The sequence below is a fragment of the Macaca nemestrina genome, chromosome 1, assembly GCF_043159975.1.
Source record: "Macaca nemestrina isolate mMacNem1 chromosome 1, mMacNem.hap1, whole genome shotgun sequence".
In the NCBI taxonomy this organism is placed as follows: domain Eukaryota; kingdom Metazoa; phylum Chordata; class Mammalia; order Primates; family Cercopithecidae; genus Macaca; species Macaca nemestrina.
The window spans coordinates 109,067,698-109,089,876 of record NC_092125.1 but is presented as its reverse complement, the minus strand read 5'-3'; the positions used below and the strand labels follow the sequence as shown (position 1 = coordinate 109,089,876).

At 38.2% G+C, this 22,179-nt stretch overlaps 1 protein-coding gene across 6 annotated transcripts in view; it reads right to left on the bottom strand.

The window, feature by feature from the left end:
• Window positions 1–22,179, bottom strand: part of LOC105498242 (aryl hydrocarbon receptor nuclear translocator) — a 64,519-nt gene that overhangs the window by 15,068 nt on the left and 27,272 nt on the right. For 2 of the 6 annotated variants that reach the window (XM_071085897.1, XM_071085900.1), the window contains exons 4-13: window positions 21,124–21,168; window positions 16,936–16,980; window positions 13,971–14,184; window positions 10,807–11,020; window positions 9,085–9,211; window positions 6,894–6,959; window positions 6,402–6,487; window positions 4,470–4,546; window positions 3,652–3,786; window positions 790–864 (exon numbers count right to left, since the gene is read on the bottom strand). In XM_071085897.1, the coding sequence (XP_070941998.1) occupies window positions 790–864; window positions 3,652–3,786; window positions 4,470–4,546; window positions 6,402–6,487; window positions 6,894–6,959; window positions 9,085–9,211; window positions 10,807–11,020; window positions 13,971–14,184; window positions 16,936–16,980; window positions 21,124–21,168 (1,084 nt within the window). The remainder of the gene's footprint in view (window positions 1–789; window positions 865–3,651; window positions 3,787–4,469; window positions 4,547–6,401; window positions 6,488–6,893; window positions 6,960–9,084; window positions 9,212–10,806; window positions 11,021–13,970; window positions 14,185–16,935; window positions 16,981–21,123; window positions 21,169–22,179) is intronic. The other 4 variants (XM_071085914.1, XM_071085910.1, XM_071085901.1 and 1 more) reach the window with 3 other exon arrangements.

Sequence of the window (22,179 nt, the reverse complement as noted above, 5' to 3'; positions counted from 1 at the left end):
GGGAGGCTGAGACAGGAGAATCGCTTGAACTCGGGAGGCAGAGGTTACAATGAGCCGAGATCACACACTACACTCCACCCTGGCGACAGAGCTAGACTCCTAAAAAAAAAATTAACTGTATAAAATGAATTGTTCTACTACAAGCTTAGTGAAGTATACCGTTTTCTTTTTTTTTTTTTTTGAGACAGAGTCTAGCTCTGCCATCCAGGCTGGAGTACAGTGGTATGATCTCAGCTCACTGCAACTTCTGCCTCCCCGGTTCAAGTGATTCTTGTGCCTCAGCCTCCCGAGTACCTGGGATTACAGGCATGCACCACCATACCAGGCTAATTTTTTGTATTTTTAGTAGAGATGGGGTTTCACTGTGTTGGCCGGGCTGGTCTTGAACTCCTGGCCTCAAGTGATCCACCTGCCTCAGCCTCCCAGAGAGCTGGGATTATAGGTGTAAGCCACGGCGCCCAGATGAGAACATCTATTTTCACAGCATCTACAGAGATTGGGTGCATGAGCCACCATGCTTGGCCCAATAGTTTAAATACCTTAAAGACAGCTCCTTGGATACAGTTAATTGAATACAAGACAGTAAATAGCCAAAGCCAAACAGAAATACCTTGGGGATTATCCATAATTTCAAAGTATTAATCCTTTTCTATTTCTTAAAAATGCAGATTAAGTACTAAAGAACATAAAACTGTAGTGCTTGCCACAGTGTTCAGTTAATCAGTAGTCAATATTTATGGAGTGAATATGATACATATTTATTCAGAACCAAACCAGGAAAAAAGTTACCTGTTGGAAGCTGTCTCTTAGAAGCTGCTGGTCTTCAGGATGACAGAATTCCACAATATTCTTTCCTAAGAGTTCCTAGAAGAGAGAAAGAAAAGTATGATATATACTTTTTTTTTAAGGTGGAGTTTTGCCCTTGTTGCCCAGGCTGGAGTACAATGGCGCGATCTTGGCTCACTATAACCTCCGCCTCCTGGGTTCAAGCAATTCTCCTGCCTCAACCTCCCAAGTAACTGGGATTACAGACATGTGCTATCACACCTGGCTACTTTTGTATTTTTGTTTAGTAGAGACAGGGTTTCACCATGTTGGTCAGGCTGGTCTCGAACTCCTGACCTCAAGTGATCCACCTGCCTCGGCCTCCCAAAGTGCTGGGATTACAGGTGTGAGCCACCATACCCAGCCAAGATATATACTTTTATGGTCATCTAACTGGCCTGGCCCATCAGCTGGGGACCTGGATTTTATTTCTTCTGTTTTGATCCTAAGATTATAGTTAAGCGTGGAGGGAAAAATAAGACAATAAACAAAAGATGAAATATGCTAAAAGAAGACAGAATCTGTTAAGGAGCTGGCTTCTAAAACATTTTTCTTTTTCAGAATATTATATATTTATTTTAATGAGATTATAAATTTTAGGTATAATTTATATTCATAATTCAGCCTTTCTAAGTGTATGATTTGATGACTTCTACTAAATTTATACAATTGTGCAATGATTACCACAATCCAGTTTTAGAACACGTTCACTGCCTCAAAAAGTTCCCTTGGACTATCTGCAGTCACTCTCTGTTCCCACTCCCCTCCCCAGCCAACCACAAATCTGCTTTCTGCCTCTCTAGTTCTGCTATTTCTACAAATTTCATATAAATAAAACAAAACAGCCGGGCGCGGTGGCTCACGCCTATAATCCCAGCACTTTGGGAGGCCGAGGCGGGCGGATCACAAGGTCAGGAGATCGAGACCACGGTGAAACCCCGTCTCTACTAAAAATACAAAAAATTAGCCGGGCGCGGTTGTGGGCGCCTGTAGTCCCAGCTACTCGGGAGGCTGAGGCAGGAGAATGGCGTGAACCCGGGAGGCGGAGCTTGCAGTGAGCCGAGATCGCGCCACTGCACTCCAGCCTGGGCGACAGAGCGAGACTCCGTCTCAAAAAAAAAAAAAAAAATAAATAAATAAATAAATAAAACAAAACAGTATGTGGTCTTTTGGGTCTAGCTTCTTTCACTGAGCATGGTATTTTTGAAGTTCATCTACATGGTTGCATTATCAGTAGTTTATTCCTTTTTATGCTCAGTAGTATTCTAACATGGATACAACACAGTTGTGTATTCATTTACAAAATGTTAATGGATGTTTAAATAGTTTCCATTTTTTGGCTATTATGAATAATACAGATATGAACTGTGTACAACTATGTACAAATCTATGTGTGAACATGTTTTCATTTCTCTTAGGTAGATACTTAGGAATGAAATTGCTAGGTTATAGGATAAGAGTATGTTTAACTTTGTAGGAAATTGCCAAAATGCTTTTGCAAAGTAGCTATACCATTTTACAAGTCTATCAGCAATGTATGAGGGTTCCTTCCAGCTTCTACACATTTTCAACAATACTTTTTGATTATAGCCATTCTAGTGGGTATCTCATTGTGATTTTAATTTGCAGTTTCCTAAGGGTAAAAAGATGTTGAGCATCTTTTCATGTGCATAAATGCATATTTATTCTTTGGTCAAATGTCAAGTCTTGTGCCCTTTTTTACCAGCTGTTTGTCTTAATGAGTTATTTATATATTCCTGGTACAAAGCCTCTTTCAGATATATGATTTGTAACTATTTTCTCTCCATTTATGTCTGGTTTTTTTCATTTTCTTAATAATATCCTTTAAAGATGGCAAACTTTAATTACAATTAAATCCAATTTATCATTTTTTTTCTTCTGTGAATCATGCTTTTAGTGTCATGTAAGAAATCTGTTGCTTAACTCAAAATCACAGAGATTTTCTCCTAGGAGTTTATTTGTAACTTTAGCTCTTACACATTTAGGCCTTTGAGCTGATTTTGTAAATTGTATAAGATAAGATCTATGTGTTTTTATTTTTGGGTGTGGTTTTTTTTTTTTTGCATACAGATATCGAATTGTTCCATTTGTTAGAAATATTTATTTTATCCATTGAATTGTCTTGGCACCTTTGCTGAAAATTAGTTGACAAGTATAAGAATAGACCTTATTCTGATCTATTGATCTATGTATCTATCCTTACACCAACACCACACTGTCTTGGTAATAGCTTTATAGTTAGTGTTGAATCAGGTAATGTACATTCTCTTTGTTCTTTGTTTTCAAGACCTCTTTTTCACCAACCTCTTTCACATAGCCACAGCCAGAAGTCTTTCCTTCCCACAACCCTTTTAAAAGTTTATATGATGAGTCAATTCAGAGATGGCTAACTGGTCTGTTGCACGAGTAAATTATAATAACTGGTGCTAAATCTGCATGTTTTATGGGCCATTATTCATTTAGGTAATTACGTGAATTATCTAAATGTGGCTATACTGGTGTAACTAATTAATATGAGTACCTTTGAATCATTATCTGTATTAATATGAATAACAAAAAATAAATACATATTTGTACCTGCTGCTCCCACCTGGTTTGACAAGCCGTATTTCTCTACATGAGATGACAGTCCTAATAGGAAGCTGAAAATAATGTTAGGTACTAACAGAATATGATGATCTCTTTTTCTCAACTGAGGTTGGTATGTTTTGGCTATCTTAGGAACTACATGATTACATAATCTCAAAACAGCCAAAGGAAAATGGAGGCCTAGGTATTAGTGATGTAATAGCTCCAGCTCCTCACCTGCGGTTGGTAGCCAACAGTAGCCACACAGCGGTGATCCACAAAAGTGAAGATTCCCTCAATGTTGTGTCGGGAGATGAACTCTGTTGGTTGACAAACATTACTCATGTCTGTACAATTGGGAGAACTAGTTACCTGAGAGTGAAGAGATAAAAATGAGGTAAAATGACACCAGTCTTTACAGATGTATTTCCTATCTCCTCATGGTCTTTTGCATACACATAAGATTCCGTTTTAGGACTTTATAAACGTTCACATTTTATCCAAAAAGGAAAAAAAATGACAATCACAATCAGACAAGGCATAAGGTCTAGCTCTACTCCCAAACATTTACACTTTACCAAGTTAGTAAAGTAAGAATAAAGTTTATTCAACCCAAAATCCACATACTTTCATCTAGCTAGGCTGAGCTCATTACTCAGGCTGATATGGTACAAGTAACCAAGAAACTTATCTATACTTATGAAAAAAAATCAAAATAATTCCACTTTTCTAATGTTAGTCAGGTAACGATAAAATGAAAAGGATCTTTCTTCTTTTGTACAGGGGGAAAGGAGATTAACTGGCAGTTGAAAATTAAGCATAGTAAAGCTAAAATTAAGACAAGGGGAAAAAGATCTCCCTCCTCTCATGCTTTTCAACTTCTACTTAAGTCCAAGAATAGCAATGGTCACTATAAATGCCATATTCCTTCAAATTTTTACAGTTTTGTGGAATTCTTCATTTGTATTCAGAAAGTAAAAGAAAATTAACAGGAATGAGTCCTGAAGATTTTTTCTAATTGAAAGGGGATATACATGTGGAAAATTCATACTTGCCTGCAATCTGCCAATGGCCACTAGGCAAAACTTGCTTCCCTGGCCAGCCTCTGGGTCATCATCTGGGAGGGAAACACCTTCAGAAAGGTGAGGTTAAAAGGTTTAACAGGGACCTCCAACTCAAATGCCTTCAAAACTCAGACAAGTAAAGATTCAAAATAGACCTATTTATGGGCCAGGTACCGTGGCTCACGCCTGTAATCCCAACAATTTGGGAAGCCGAGGTGGGCAGATCACTTGAGGACAGGAGCTTGAGGTCAGCCTGACCAACACGGTGAAACCCCATCTCTACTAAAAATACAAAAATTAGCCAGGTGTGGTGGCATGCGCCTGTAATCTCAGCTACTTGGGAGGCTGAGGTGAGAGAATCACTTGAACCCAGGAGGTAGAGGCTGCAGAGAACTGAGATCGCGCCACTGCACTCCAGTCTGGGTGACAGACAGAGTGAGACTCCCTCTCAAAAAAAAAAAAAACAAAAAGCAAAATAAAACAAAATACATCCAGTTATGAAGAGGCTAAGCATAAAGCAATAGAGAATGATAAATAAGAATAAAAATAAACAATTACATAAAATTTACCATATATGCCAGTCATTGTTTTAAGTATTTACATATATATTGATTCCTACCTTTTACCCATGTTAATTATAGTAAACTGGAAATACAAGTCCTACCCAGAGTATTCTAAAAAACTATGCTGGCCAAATAAGGCATATATGAAGACATCCATTCTATGACCATGTTATAGGCAGAAAATGTATGCTTTGCCTAATCTGTGACTTTTAAAGTTAGCAAGCAACCCAAAATGAAGTTATACCAACCATCAATAGTTATTCATGTCCCTTGGAAAAGAGAGAAACCAATGTTTTACAGAGAAAAGGAAGAAGACTGCATTTCTCCCCTACTGTTTGCACAGTTATATTCTTTTTATCCAGAAAAATAGTACTCCTTGATGCTACACAGAGGTATGAAAGATAACATACTTTAAATGTATGGATTATGTAGTATATAGACTAAGTAATTCAAATGTCATTACTACTTCAGTGAAATTTTTTTAAATTACATTAACTACTTTTATTGGGTACCTGCCACATGCCAGGCACTGGGCTGGATGCTTTCCTTAAATTAAATCTAATCCTCACAAAACCCCTACACAGGATGTACTAACTCCAAATTACAGATAGAAAACTGAGCTTTATAAAGGTCAAGCAACTTACCCTAGGCAATGCCACTAATAAATAACAATGACAGGAATCATACCCAAGTTTTTCCACGTCCAAAGTTTAACCTCTTTCTGAAACACATCACCTTGCTTCTCTTTTCTCTTAGTTTCTGTCTCCCCCAAATCCCTACTTTCCAATAATATCCATGCGGCAGGGAAGTAATAAAGTTGCTAAGATTTGGAAACTCTGACAAGCCAACTTAAAACGTTGATCCCTGCAACCCAATCACCTTTCTCACATTCCGTGTTTGACCTCAAGTTCTAGTAAAGCCAATCTGCTCAAAGCTTGATTTAAAGCCTTTGCAGAGAATATCCTCAATAAGTTATTACAATAAAGGCATTTCCCCCTTTTCCCTCAAAGTCTTGTTCCTAGTTTAGAAAGCTTTCTCAAATTAACTGCATTCAATGTCTATGCTTCTTTGCAAGAAATGCTTAGAACACATATGTTCAGTATAAATTTGTGCATTTAAAGACCACATTCTGTGACATAGCCAACACTGAATCATTTTCCAGCCTGAATTATCTATCTCCTCAACTGGAATAAAAGCTCAATAACGGAAGGGAAAGATTGTGTATTTTACTTTCCTATTTTCTTTCATATTATACAAAAGTACATTTCATATACCAGGTATATAATAAATATTAGTTTTCATGGACTCTGTGAGAAACCAACGGTTCTAACGGGAAGTATCTACTGTTTCACTTTCTTACCTGCTGGGGGCCAGGCCTTGATGTAGCCTGTGCAGTGGACCACCACGAAGTGAGGTTCCCCATCCTTTACAGAGCCAAGTCCATTCCTAGAAGAGTTACAGGAATTAGAAAAAAAAAAATCTACCCAGTAAAACTCAAAGGGCAATGCTGGCTTAGTACCTTTAAGTTTAGGCTCTTAGGAGTTTACAAAACAGGATAATCAGCTTTCCCACCCAAAAATGACCACCACATTTTTACCCTTGCCAAAGTAAAGTAACCAAAAGGTATGCAGTAGGAGGAAAGCAGGTAAAATAGCATAGCAACTTCCTTAAACAGGATTTTCAAGAGAAGTTTTAGAAGTTTAGGAAAATATTGCCAGAAAAAAAAGTAACTGGGAGGTAAGGGATGAAAGTGAGGGCTGCTGAAGGAACAACTACAGTAAGATAGGTAAAAATGTGATGATCTCTACAGGTATTTGGCCATCCCTTTCGTTTTCACCACTTAGGATCTCACCTGCATCTGTTCCTCACAAAGCTCAGCCTATTCACAGAAACTGGGTCCACAGAGCTACTGCCACACCTGTTTCAAAGAACAAAGAGATTAAAAGCAATCAGGCTGCACTATCAAAGAACTTTCCACAGTAATAGCAGAATAACAGGCTCTGGATACAATTAGACATAGAAAATTGGTAATGCTTCTAATAATGAAGGATAAAGGTAAGTCAGGTTTAGTATTTCTAGAACTTTTAGAATTTGAAGTCAAAATGTTCCATATATTCTTCAAATGCAAATATTCTCAACAACAAGAGTTGGTAAGCTTTTTCTGTAAAGTACCAGATAGTAAGTATTTTCAGCTTCATGGGCCAGAAGGTCTGTTGCAACTAGTCAACTCTAGCATTATAGCATGAAAGTAGCCATAGATAATATGTAAAAATACGGGCATGGCTATGTTCCAATAAAACTTTATTTACAAACAAAGGGCTGTGGTTTGCTTACTCCTGCTCTACATTAACCACAACTTAATGTAATTGCTACAGTTCATTATTATCTCACTCTTGCCTATGTCTTTGCATTAGCCATGTCCACATATTGGGATACTCCTGCCAATGCTACTTTCCCTCTCCCCATTCTATAAAATAAAAATAAAACTTACATAGGGTTAATACATGTCATGCTCTGTTCTAAGTATCTTTACATATATTAATTCATCTAATCTTCATAACAACTTTATAAAGTCAGTATTAACATTATCGCCATTGAGATGATTAAATCAAAGCACAATATAGTCATGTAATCATCCAAGGTTTCAGAAGATAGCATCAAAGCTAGAATTCAAATCCACAGAATATGGATTAAAACAAAATCCAGCAGTCTGAGTCTAGAAGCTACTCTAAGTTACAAGCTGGGCACAGTGGTTCAGGCCTGTAATCTCAGCACTTTGGGAGGCCAAGACAGGCGAATCACTTGAGGTCAAGAGTTTGAGGCCGGCTGGCCAACATGGTGAAACACTGTTTCTACTAAAAATACAAAAATTAGCCAGCTGTGGTGGCATGCACCTGCAATCCAGCTACTCAGGAAACTGAGGCATGAGAATTGCTTGAACCTAGGAGGTAGAGGTTGTAGTGAGCCAAGATCATGCCACTGCACTCCAACCTGGGCAAAAGAGCAAGACTCTGTCTCAAAAAAATAAATAAATAAAAATAAAAATAAATCACTAAACCACATAATGTTCAATTTTGTGCCTCTCCAAGCAAACCTTTAATATCCTACCCATAATTTCTAGCAACCATCCTTTTAGTACAATGTAGTCAATTTCCATTATATAACCTGAATTTTGTGACCCCAAGATGTCTTTTGTACCTGTTTAGAAAGGACCACCATCTTTTCTACAGAATCCTAAAATATACAGTATATCATTTATAAACACTAAACACTAACTGACATAGGAAGTCTCAAATTTCTAACCAAAAACAAAAAGAAATGGTCTGAGTAAATGGATATTGCCTTGTGTTTTAATGGGGAAAAAGTACAGGTTTTGTAGTCAGACAACTATGAATTATAACAAAATCCTGTATCAAACACTATGTAATAGTGGGAAATTCATTTCTTTTTCTCTTTTTTTTTTTTTTGAGATAGTTTTACTCTTTTTGCCTAGGCTGGAGTGCAATGGCACAATCTCGGCTCACTGCAACCTCTGCCTCCTGGGTTCAAGCAATTGTCCTGCCTCAGCCTCCGAGTGGCTGGGATTACAGGTGCACACCACCACACCCGTCGAATTTTGTATTTTTTTTTCGTAGGGACGGGGTTTCACCATGGTGGCCAGGCTGGTCTCGAACTCCTGACCTTAGGTGATCCACCCTCCCCAGCCTACCAAAGTGCTGGGATTAGAGGCTTCAGCCACCGCACCCAGCCAAGTTCATTTCTTTATATATGTTTTTCCATCTGCAAAACGGTAACCATCAATCTTACACTACAGGGCAATTGTGAGGATGAAATAAGATGACAGAAAGCACCTATCATAGTGTCTGGCAAGTTCAGAAACATTAGTTCCTTTACCAAATACTTTATTCTGTGTTACAATCCATCTGGGTAGGGAGAGTTAAATTTAATCCACTGGAGCTAATCCAACTTAACTCCAACAGAAATAAAACTCTCAGCTCTTGATCCTTCCTATACCAAATCACAATCCTCAGCTTGACACTCACCTCATTCGGCAAATAAATGATCTCCTTGAGCCCATACACATTCTCATGGAAGACTGTTGACCTTCCTTTTTCACTGTTCCAGTCTTTAGATCCAGGATACGCCCTGAAGGAGGATGTGAAGAGCAGTCTGGAGTGCATTTTTGTGTGTGGGGAAGAGGGGGAGAGACACTGAAGGCAAAGATAAGTAAGCATCCTATTCATGCCCTTAATCTCCTTGCTTAGAACTGACCAAGCAGGAGACGATTTTTTTTTTTAAGTCTAAAATACTTCAATTATCATCAATGAATCTCATTCTTAAGTTCAAAGGCAGCACTGAAAATAACATTGTGCAAGGAAAAGTAGGAGTGGAAAGTAGTATTAGAAAACAAGAGGCAAGGCTATATTCTCATGCCTGATTATTTGTATACACATACAGACATACATACAGAGTAAACGTCAGTGGTTGAAAAACAAGTAATTTTCTGTAGTCTCAGCTAATCAGGAGGCTGAGGCAGGAGGACTGCTTGAGCGCAGGAGTTTGAGGCTATAGTGTGCTATGACTGTGCCTATGAAGAGTCACTGTACTCCAGCCTCAGCAATAAAGCAAGACCTTGTCTCAAAACAAAACAAAAATAAAAAATTTTACAAATAAAAAAACCAAGTAATTTTATATGTTATAGAAACATATATATCTGTTTGTCTTCTTTATTATATAGAAACGAAGAACAACTTTTGGGGAAAAGGAAGAACTAGAAAAATGAAATCATAAAAACATACAGGAGGGGAAAACTGGTCAAGTGCAGTGGCCCATGCCGGTAATTCCAGCACTTTGAGAAGCCAAGGTGGGAGGAATGCTGAAGACCAGGAGTTTGAGACCAGTCTGGGCAACAGACAGAACCTGTCTCTACAAAAAATTTAAAAATTGGCCAAGTGTGGTGACATGAACTACTCCTAGCTACTCAAGAAGCTGTAAGAAGGCAGATCACTTCAGCCCAGAAGAGTTCAAGATTACAGTAACCTATGATGCACCACTGCACTCCAGCCTAGGCAAGAGAGTGAGACCCTGTTTCTTTTTGGGGAAAAAAAAGGAGAAAAACTAAAGATCAACAACACTAATATGAGTATATTGAAATTTCTTGCATTTTAACTACCAGTTTTTATCTGCTTCCACTTTAAATTTTTTTCTAGAGTTGCTCAAGAATAGATATGACTTGTTTCCTCTAGCCAAACTCTGGCCAAAAGACTGAACATAATAAAATAGGGGAGAAAAAAAGAACAATAGTACAGATACAAACAACAACATAAAACACCTTGTACACCAACCAATGACCATATCTATAGAATAAAAAGCTGTTATCATTGAACCTAGCACAAAGCCAAGCACTAGGAGGTAGAAAAAATACCAGATAATTATCCATACAAATGAGATAAAAGCATGGGTAATTCCCTTAGAATGGAAAAAAAAAAAAAAAAAGTACTGTAAGTTTGGCTTTTACTGTTCTATTTACACTAATATTAAGATAAATGTAAAATATTATCATTAATGAAATATTTTCTAAGGATGAGCCACAAAGTAGATAATCTCATATGGATAAAAAGAACTCCTTTATATTCATTAAAGGAGAAAATTCTTGAAGTCTTGCCAGAGTCAACAAACCAATTAAAAGGGTAAAACATCTCTTAAGCCTCAGGAAAAAAAGAAGAAAGGGCTTCTCATTCATTTCCCATACACATAACTCTCACCTGTCAGGGCATTTTCCGAAGTGGAAAGCTGCTCACGAAGTTTATCCACATCATCTGGGTGCACCTGATCATAGAGTGTGCTGCCAAACCATTCAGACTGTGGCTGGTTCAAAACAGGAGTCACGGAGTCAGAGACATACACCACCCTGCCTGTCTCACATGAGACAATAAACAGAAAGCCATCTGCTGCCTCCAAGATCAAATGTTTCAGTTCCTGCCCAAGAAAAAGAAATAGAAGTTAATACTGAACTCTGAAAAAACAAGTATTTCTATTCACAGGAAGAAGTAAGACACTTCAGGCCATATGCATCTCTCCATAAGCAACTGCTGGCTCACACCTGATCCACAGTCACAGGTTTCCACCCTAAACGTAGTTACCTTCAAAAATAAGAAAGTTTTTTCTAATACATATTTCTTCACTTTCTCTGTCACTATCCAACTCTTCCTCTCTATCTCAGGATTCAAGAAGAATAAAAAGGCTTGGGCTAGGCACAGCGGCTCACGCCTGTAATCCCAGCACTTTGGGAGGTCAAAGTGGGAGGGTCACTCGAATCCAGGAGTTCAAGACCAGCCTGGACAACAGGGCGAAACTCCGTCTTTACAAACAAACAAAACAAAACAAACAAAAAAAACTAGCCAGGTGTGGTGGCACATGACTGTAGTCCCAGCTACTCGGGAGGCTGAGGTGGGAGGATCACTTGAGCCTGGGAAGCAGAGGTTGCAATGAGCTGAGATCACACCACCGCACTCCAGCCTGAGTGACAGAGCAAGAGACCCTGTCTCAAAAAAAAGGCTTACCATGAACAATAATTGACTTCTTAATTCCATACTGTCTGGTCTCTTTTTAGGATCTTGCTTGACAAATATTCCAACTTTCTCTCTTTCCCCTGAGGCCTATAAAAATGATCAGGTTTTCTCAATTCTATGTAAATCTTCCCTCACTTTGACCCATCTCATCTCTCTTTTTCAGCAGGAAGCTTATACTAAGAATAATGTTATATTCACTGGCTTTATCCTCTTACCTTTCAATTATTTCTCAATCCCACGTCAATCTGCACTCTAAACTACTGTTTTCCTGTTCGGTTTGGTTTTTGTTCTGCCAGGAACAGCATACATATATTTTTAAGGAGGTTACTAATGTCCTCCTAAATACCAATTCAAGTCCCTTCTCCTGGGTCTTCATCACTTTATTCAACCTCTCTGCAGAATCTGACAATCTTGTCCATCTTATCCTTTACATTTTATTTTTTCCTACCTCCTTCTATGAGGCTGTATTCCAATTTTTGCTTCCTCTTCTGTTTCAGACTTCCTTTCCTTTGTTCAAGTCTTAAATGTAGACATTTCCAAAGTTCATCTTAAGTTCTCTTTATTAACACCATACTTTCTTCCTGGGAAATCATATTCACTCTTCCCCACTACGAAATAATACCCAAGTCTATATCCCTAGACCTGACTAATTTTTTTTTCCTGAGCTTTCAGCAGACTTGACTTTCAAGTATCTGCAAAACATTTATAAATATTCTACTAGCAACTCAACATCAACATTCCAAAACCTGAATCATTATTTCCCTCTTAAAAAAACAACCTGCCACGCTCTTCCAATATTCTTTCTTAACAGCACCCTCCCAAGCTGGAAGCCTCAAAATCTAACTATTCTCTCACATTCCAGTGATAACTCAGTTTTATCAATTCTACTTTCCAATGCTTTGTCACTGTCCTAGTCATCTTTTGCCAAAACTAATTAAGTAATTGCCCTGCTTTCAATCCATCCTTAAAATGCTACCAGATCTGCTAATACATTTTTGATGTCTCCCCACTGCATAAAAATTAAAATCTAAATTCTTTAACACCTAAACATTCCATCATTAGATCCCAGCCTGCCTTCCTATTACCTCCCAAAAACATGCTAAAACACTTGACTTTCTTTGCACAACCCAATTATTCCACACTTCTAGGTTTTTGCTCAAGTGATTCCCAAAATCCTCAACACTACTCCCCAACTCATTTTCCATATCTGCATTTCTACAGGATTCATTACTGCACTTCCGTTATAGAACTAGTTCTATGTTTAATTTATTTATTTACACGTCTGTTTCCACCAGAAAACCATTTCTCTTACCATTCTTTCTATTTCTCACAGCACAACACACCTGGTTTGCCCACAAAAGGTGCGTAACTGGAGTTTGTTGAATACCTGCACATGTACTGTTAAAGCATATTAACTATTTCAATGTATGTAACTATAAAGCATGTACTTTTAAGTAGACCATCCTATTTGGAAAAATTCTTATTCCATTTTCTCAAACTATATTCTCTCCTCCTTTCTAATCATTTGATTAAATTGGTGACATTAAGGGCATACTTGATTGATACTGAAGTAAATTTTTTTCTTTCTTATACCTCCTACATTTTCCAAATTTTTCTGTAATGATCATGTTATTTTAATAACCAAAATAGAACATGGCTTCCTTACCCTCAGAAGTCTTCCCTAACCATCCTCACTCAAGTCTAGCCATTATATTCACTTTAGCCATCCCTTTGGTATATGTCTATCTAGTCCCACATAAAATTACTAATTAAAAAATACAATTCCTCTCTTTATGCATTTTCCTGTCATTTTCTGTTGTATCCTGCCACTCACGTACTTATATTCAGATGAAGCTCCTAAAAGGCAGAAAATCTTTATGCCTTCTGTTTTTCATAGTGCATCAAATGTAACAGAGCACATCCAAGCAACAATTAGACTCTCAGTTATTGTATCACCAAAAGAGGGACAGATTCATTCTATTACTAAAACTAGAAGCTGCTTCAGGGATAAGAAATAGATTTCTTCCATCTTCTATAACCCTAAAGGCAAGGAAGAAAACTGGTTCCATGGACATAGTCATTCCCTCTGTGAGTCCACTGTTCTTCTTCCATCCTATATGCTATATTCATGAGTCAAGTTCTCAAATATTAATACTTATTAGTTTGTTAAATGGTTTTCACAACTCTTCTCTACTTCTCATTGTCCCAATGCTAATTAATGTTATAACTAAGAACTGAAATTCATTTTCCCATTGTCTGACTTTTTCCTGAAAAGCTGAATTCTTGTCCAAAAAACGAAAACTTTCAAGAGATTCACCCAGATTCTAGACTTTCTCAGAACTGTAAGTCCCAGAGACCTGATCAGTGAGGAAAGACGGCTTATAGGAGCCATCAGTGGATGTGTTGCCAGTTCCCCGCAAGGACTTCATGTGAGAAACTGCCATGCGTAAGATGGTTAACTTGTCTGGTTTTCGAGCCAGGGCACTACAGGTGGGTACCATATCTGACAGTTCTGTGATGTAGGCTGTCATCTTGTTCCGTCGCCGCCGTTCAATTTCACTGTGATTTTCCCTGCATGGAAAGAGAGAGAAGCCCCATCCAGGTGGTCACATCTGGTCATTTGGTAGCAGGGAGAGTGATATGGACACCAAGTGTGCTGCTGAAGAATGTGGTATTCAGATTTAGTGATGCTTAAGTCTCAGCAGTTAAAATAAGGTTTGCCAACCTTCTCATGCAAAGCAAGCATGAAACAGAACTAATAAGGCAGACAGAGAACAAGCAGATAATACAATTCCCTTCCCCCTATTTCCTGGAAACTTCACATCATTTGCAAATTACCACTCCCTCAGAAAAAAAGCTGTTTTAAGAAATGACAGGCCAGGCATAGTGGCTCACGCCTGTAATCTCAGCACTTTGGGAGACTGAGGAAGGTGGATTACTTGAGGCCAGGAGTTCAAGACCAGCCTGGCCAACATGGTGAAACCCTGTCTCTACTGAAAATACAAAAATTAGCAGGGCACAGTGGCATGCCCCTGTAATCCCAGCTACTTAGGAGGCTGAGACAGGAGAATCACTTGAATCCAGGAGGTGGAGGTTGCAGTGAGCCAAGATTGCACCACTGCACTCCAGCCTGGGTGACACAGCAAGACTCCATCTCAAAAAGAAAAAAGAAAGAAAGAAAGAAATGACAATATTTCTAAATGCTGATTTTACTCACTTAAGTTCCATTGGAACATATAACCTCAGCTTGGTTAACTCCCATGTTGACTAATTCAACTATTTAAAGGCCAGAAAATAAAAGGATCAATTTTTGCCAACTCAAGTATGTAGCTCCACAGCTGATACAAGAATTGATGGTATAGATTTCCTTGGTCTATAAAATATGGTAAGTCTCTCTCTTATTTGCAACATTAAAAGGCAGAATTTGAAGATTTTGAAGTTTTATTTGGCCCATTAATGCACAAAGTCCTACTTTCTTTATCTGGGTGTGCTGCCAGTGCACTCAACTTCTTACAAGACTTAAGATACACCATCTACTAAAAGTCCTATATGGGTCCCCCGTCTGGGACGAAGTTAACTGGAGAGCAGGAGTAGAGTGGAGAGGAGGATGATTAAAGGTCTGGCAAGAGACAATTTGAATCTCACCCAGGTAAACAGACCACAGCTCCAACACTGACTTCCTCAAAATTAAGACAGAAAGATATCACTGTTAACAGGAATAATCCAGTAGTTTTCCAACAGGAATTTTTTAAAGCCCATTAAATTTCTCAGTGTCCTCCATCAGGATGCCTCAAGGAGATAACCAAGCAACATGCTGCATTTCTGCTTCTACTCAAATATTTGCTAGAAATATTTTCTCTCTCTCTCTTTTTTTTGAGATGGAATCTCGCTCTGTCACCCAGGTTGAAGTACAGTGGCGGGATCTCGGCTCACTGCAACCTCCACCTCCTGAGTTCAAGCAATTCTCCTATCTCAGCCTCCAGAGTAGCTGCAACTAAAGGTGCACGCCACCACGCCCAGCTATTTTTTTTTTTTTATTTTTAGTAGAGATGGAGTCTCCCCAAGTTGGCCAGGATGGTCTCGATCTCTTGACCTCGTGATCTGCCCGCCTCAGCCTCCCAAAGTGCTAGGGTTACAAGCATGAGCCACTGTGCCTGGCTTGCTTTATCTCTTTTATTTATTTCTGTTACCACCTAAGAATTCTACTTGAACAAAAATTATTTGTCAAAAAAAAAAAAGAAAGAAAATTAAAAATCTAACATAAATCTCTTTTTTCTGAGAAGAGCAAAGGGAGGTCAAGTACGTAAGTGACTTGCCCTAGGCTACTCTCTTCCCAATACGATGTTTTCTCCACCACATCATGCCAAATCCATTTTCTGAATAGTGAAAGGGTTAGTAAGAAGCTCGAGTTAAACTGGCAGCAAAATGAGTTTGTGGCCCAGATTAAAGAGGAAATAGTAGAAAAAAGGGGGAAAATAGTAAAAATAGGTATCAGCATCAATGATCTATTTCCTAAGTCACCCCCAAATCACAGATACTAGAAAACAGAAAAGTCTATGCATATTTCTTCTGCAGTATTTCTGCATTACAAACAACAGTCTCCAAAGAGAATTCCAGAGTCTCCTTTCTAAATGGCAAAAAGGGTCTCAACACATAGGCCCATATTTAGTTACACTTTGCCTAAGACATAAAATTCTACTCTCAAACATAAAGCACTCATCTTCCTAGTATCTGACAGATTTCTGACACGTAAGTACAGAAACCTGGTCTTTTAAATAGCCACATCAAGGAAACTAAAACTTTTCTAGAAAACTACCACAAGAAAGGATTAGATCACCAAAGCAACACTAGTTCTGTTGTGAGAATAATCTAGGCTGTGAGTCTTCATAAGAAAATAGGTGTGAGTTTCCTAGAGGTGTGGAGTAAATGCTGAGGCCTAAATACTGGGAGCTAATCACAAATACAGATATATTTGTGGTTTTCTGATAAAAAGAGTATTTCCCTGTTAAAGCACCAACTGGCACAGCTGCATTACTTCTAAGAGCTTTTTGTTCTGTGAAACTTAGTACTGACATAAAGAAAAAAAGAAAAAAACTTAATAGCAATTTCTTAAATCCCTAAGCAAAGTTCCCTCAACTCACCCACTTTCTGATGGGGAAAGCCAAAGTTCCTGTTACACTCAAACTTCTAAAAAATATTGTCCTCTCTTGCCACAGATAAGGAAAAATACAAAGAGAAAGGGGAAGAAAAGATAGAGTAAGAAAAAGGATAGAAAAAGCAGCAGCATCTGCTTCATCATGCTAAAAGACACTGTTCTCCTACCTGGCAAGTCTCTCTTTATCCGCAGAGCTCTGCTCATCATCCGACCTAAAAATAGAATTAATGAACTAAGCTAAAATTAAAATAAAAAAGAAGGAAGGAAGGGGGGAGGGAGGAAGGGAAAAAAGGAAGGAGGAAGGGAAAGGAAATGGAGGGAGGATAAAAAAAGAAAAGGAGAAAGAAGAGAGAAAAGTATATAGAACTAAACAGATGCAGAGAAGAGAGGAGGGAAATGAATTATAGGCAGGAACCTTGCCTGTAACTCTACAAAGTCATCTGTTAGGATAAAGAAAAAGTAACTTACAAGATAAAGGTCAACATAAAAGCAAAGCCAATATATATTGTAAATTAACATGATCTAAACACAGGAAGCATTTTGCCAATCGATCTCTGTAGGAACCAAAGATATACAGAGTCTGAACAAGAACAAACAAAGGGAATTCAGGAATACCATTTTCATACACTGCTCCCAATCTGGAAAGAAAATTATAGCCACATGTGCTATTCTATAATGACAAAATTAAAGACAGAGTAAATTAAAGATGATAGTATCAAACAAGTGATCACAAATACAATCTCTCTGTCTCTCACACAAACAACACATGCATGTGCCACACAATGACAAAATAACCAACCAGACTTCACTGGAGAAATTATATAAATAACTCTAAGAACTAGGTTTCTGGCATGTCCTCTATTATTGATTTGTTCCTAAAGTAATTCTTAACTTTGATTCAGTCCCTTTGCCATTTCTCTGCAGTATAGCCACACAGGAATGGATCAAAAGTAACAATTCCCCCTCCACTGGAGAAGGATACAAAGAACCATCACTAAATTTTTCCAGAAAACTGAGATACTGTAATGATAGGTGGCAACTGAAGAAATAGCAAGGTGTTAGCAGGCCAATGTATCAGGAATGTGTCAATTCCATTTTAAATACATTTATATAGATAAAGAAGCCTCGAATAAAATGTCTAAGTATGACAGGTTAACAAGCTAAAAGATTATTTAGCTATTAAAAATGACGAATACAATAGCCTTATCAATATATGGGAATGTTTTTATAAAATGGTCAATAGACAGAAAATAACACAGTAACAAGGAAGAAGAATGTAAAAATTTACGCATATATTCTGAGGACAAGAGAAGGAGAAATAAGTGATATTCAGCAGTTTAGAGTTTTACATTCCTTGGGTTATTTCTTCTAGATAGTTCCTTAACAAACTACAAACTTCTTTTTTTCAAAAAGTTGAGCAATTTTCAGCTTTTAAGACCCTCTATTGAATTCCCAAGGAGGATATGTGAGATGCACTACCTTAACAAATCATATGAATGAATTCTGTTGTCTGAAAAAAAGTTAAGCATCTAAAATTCCTATTTCTACTGCCCCTACTACTACAGATCCACAATCCCTTATCCACCCCAGTATTTCTGAATGAAATATATGCACATTAAGCAGGACAAACGAAGACTAAAATCATTCACGCCATGTTTTCATGGCTTTTTGAAATTTCATCAAGATACTGTGGACCTTTACTACCAATAATATTGATGGTCTGACTTTTTAATGAAGGTTGAAAAACTATCCTCCAAATATCTATGATTAACTTCTCATTTTAGAGATGGTTCACATTCTAAAGACAAGTGTCTACTTCAATTAACTTTGATAAACAAATTATTCTTCAAAAACCTCTTAACTTCACTCCTTTCCTGTTGCCACTGCCAATCTAGCCCAGGCCCTCAAGATTTTTTTTTTTTTTTTTTTTTGAGACGGAGTCTGGCTCTGTTGCCCAGGCTGGAGTAGTGCAGTGGCGTGATCTCAGCTCACTGCAAGCTCCGCCTCCCGGGTTTACGCCATTCTCCTGCCTCAGCCTCCCAAGTAGCTGGGACTACAGGCGCCCGCCATCTCGCCCGGCTAGTTTTTTTGTATTTTTTAGTAGAGACGGGGTTTCGCCGTGTTAGCCAGGATGGTCTTGATCTGACCTCGTGATCCGCCCGTCTCGGCCTCCCAAAGTGCTAGGATTACAGGCTTGAGCCACCGCGCCCGGCCGGCCCTCAAGATTTTATAGCTGTCTTATTATTTCAGCAGCTTCCTATCTATCTCCTTATAGTCCAACAGTCCATCCCTTTAATCAATTCTATAACTGCTACCAGAGAAATATCCCTACAATGCATTTTATATAATATCCTCTAATTCAAAGCCTGAGATTGCATCTCACCATTTCAGAATAGTTTTTAACTACTTCCCCTGATATTTCTTATGTCTCTACATCAATGGTTCTCAAAGTATGTTCCCGAGACCAGGAGCATCAGCAATGAATAAATACTAAATGCTAAGTGCTCAGTTAATCACTGGATTTTGAAATAACAGATTATTCATTTTTCTGAGGTAGCTGCAAACTTAATTTATAAAAAAGAAATAATTTATTGCCTAATATTTAATAAAAACTTTCTAAAAAGAAAATTGACATTTGAGTTAGGAAGAATTTAATAAAAAACAGAGTATATTTCATCATCTTGATAGGCAATTTAAACAAATTTAAGTTGAGTTAAGAAGAATTTAATAAAAAACAGTATATTTCATCATCTTGATAGGCAATTTAAACAAATTTAAGTTTTTTCACTCAAAACTTTACTTGCCACAAAAACTGTTTCCTTACTGTCGGTTTTTTTTTTTTTTTTTTCTGAGACAAAGTCTTGCTCTGTCACCCAGGCTGGAGTGCAATGGTGCCATCTCTGCTCACTGCAACCTCCGCCTCCCAGGCTCACGGAATTCTCATGCCTCAGCCTCCAGAGTAGCTGGGATTAAGAGTACCCACCACGATGCCTGGCTAATTTTTATATTTTTATATATTTTATATTTTTAGTAGAGACAGAGTTTCACCATGTTGGCCAGGCTGGTTTTGAACTCCTGACCTCAAGTGATCCACCCGCCTCTGCCTCCCAAAGTGCTGGAATTACAGGCGTGAGCCACCACTCCTGGCCTCTTACTGTCATTTTTAAAAGAACAGGACCAACCAGGCATGGTGGCTATGCATATAATCCCAATATTTGGGAAGCTGAGGTAGAAGGATCACTGAAACCCCAGAGTTTGAGGCTGCAGTGAGCTATGATCATGCCACTGTACTCCTGCCTGGGAAACACAGTGAAAACAATGTCTCTAAAATGTCTCTAAAAATATACATATATTAAATGTCTCTAAAAATATACACATATTAAAATAAAATAATAGGCTGGGCACAGTGGCTAATACCTATAATCCCAGCACTTTGGGAGGTTGAGATGGGTGAATCACTTGAAGTGAGGAGTTCGAGACCAGCCTGGCCTACATGGTGAAACCCCATCTCTGCTAAAAAAAAAATTATTACAAAAATTAGCAATTAGCCAGGCATGGTGGCACATGCCCGTATTCCCAGCTACTCGGGAGGTTGAGGTGGTAGAACAACTTGAACCCAGGAGACAGAGGTTATAGTAAGCTGAGATTATACCACTGTACTCCAGCATGGGTGACGGAGTGAGACTCTATCTCAAAAAAATAAAATAGGCTGGGTGCGGTGGCTCACACCTGTAATCCCAGCACTTTGGAAGGCTGAGGCGGGCGGATCACAAGGTCAGGAGTTCAAGACCACCCTGACCAACATGTTGAAACCCCATCTCTACTAAAAATACAAAAATTAGCTGGGTGTGGTGGCAGGCACCTGTAATCCCAACTACTCAGGAGGCTGAGGCAGGAGAATCGCTTGAACCCGGGAGGTGAAGGTTGCAGTGAGCCGAGATGGCGCCATTGCACTCCAGCATGGGCAACAGAGCAAGACTCTGCCTCAAAATAAATAAATTAATTAAATAAAATAACAGAACCATTATCTGTATTCCTATTTTTGTAAATCTATTTAATAATAAATGCAAACACAAAATCCATAATTTGTGTTCCTATGGAAACCTTGCAAGCACATTGCTTTAGTTATCACATACACAGGAAAACATTGTATAAAATATACTGCCAGTCTGAAGCCATGTCACCTGAACATAAATGATAGTTACAATACTAAGTTTCCCATACTTCCAAACAGGAAAGAGATTGGACAAAGAAATTCAGTCTCATCCAGAAAAAATTAAAAGTTAATATGCTAGGATTGTCTGGTTCTACAACATGGATCATATTATATGATATATTACCTACTACTATATTACCTGGCAAACCGTTCCTTATCGTTAGACATCTGATCATCATCACACCTGAAGGAGAAAAAAAGGATTGTTTCAAAGCATTGCACTTGTTATATCTATTTCACTCTGAAATGAAAACTAGAAAGGGGTGAAACTATTCAATAGAAAAAAAGCTAATGGAAAAGCATCACAAAGTGATAGAAATAGCAGCACCCCACAGAACTTAAAAGACCCACAACTATTATTTGTCAGGTTTCTGGTATTTCCATTACCCTTACCAGACACACCAAAAAAAGATGATGATCTAATGACAACACAGCTGACTGGTCTGTCAGCACAATTCTAAAGTAAGGGATAGCTTTGGATTTTTTTTTAATTATGGCAAAAAACACATAAAACTTACCACATACCATTTTTAAGTGTACAGTTTAGTGTTAACCATATTCACATTGTTGTGCAACAGATATCTAGAAGTTTTTCATCGTGCAAAACTGAAACTCTATATTCATTAAACACCATTTTCTCATTTCTCCTTCACCCCAACCCCTAGCAACCACCGTTTTACTTTCTGTGTCTATGAATTTGACTACTTTGTAGATACCTCATGTAAGTGGAATCATACAGCATTTGTCTTTTTGTTACTGGCTTATTCTTTCAGTATAATGTCCTTAAGATTCATCTATCTTGCAGCATATGACAGGCTTTCTTTTTAAGGCTGAATAATATTCCCTTGTGGGTACATACTACATTTTCTGTATTCATTCATCTGTCAGTGGACATCTGGGTTACTTCGACCTCTTATCTATTGCACAAAATGGGCCAATAAACATGAGTGTGCAAATATCTCTTTAAGACTCTGCCTTCAATTATTTTGTATATATATACCCAGAAAAAAGAAGGGGGAGGCTGGGAACAGTGGTTCATGCCTGTAATCCCAGCACTTTGGGAGGCCAAGGCTGGGCAGATCACCAGGTCAAGAGATCTAGACCATCCTGGCCAACATGGTGAAACCCCATCTCTACTAAAAATACAAAACTTAGCTGGGCGTGGTGGCACGCGCCTGTAGTCCCAGCTACTCGG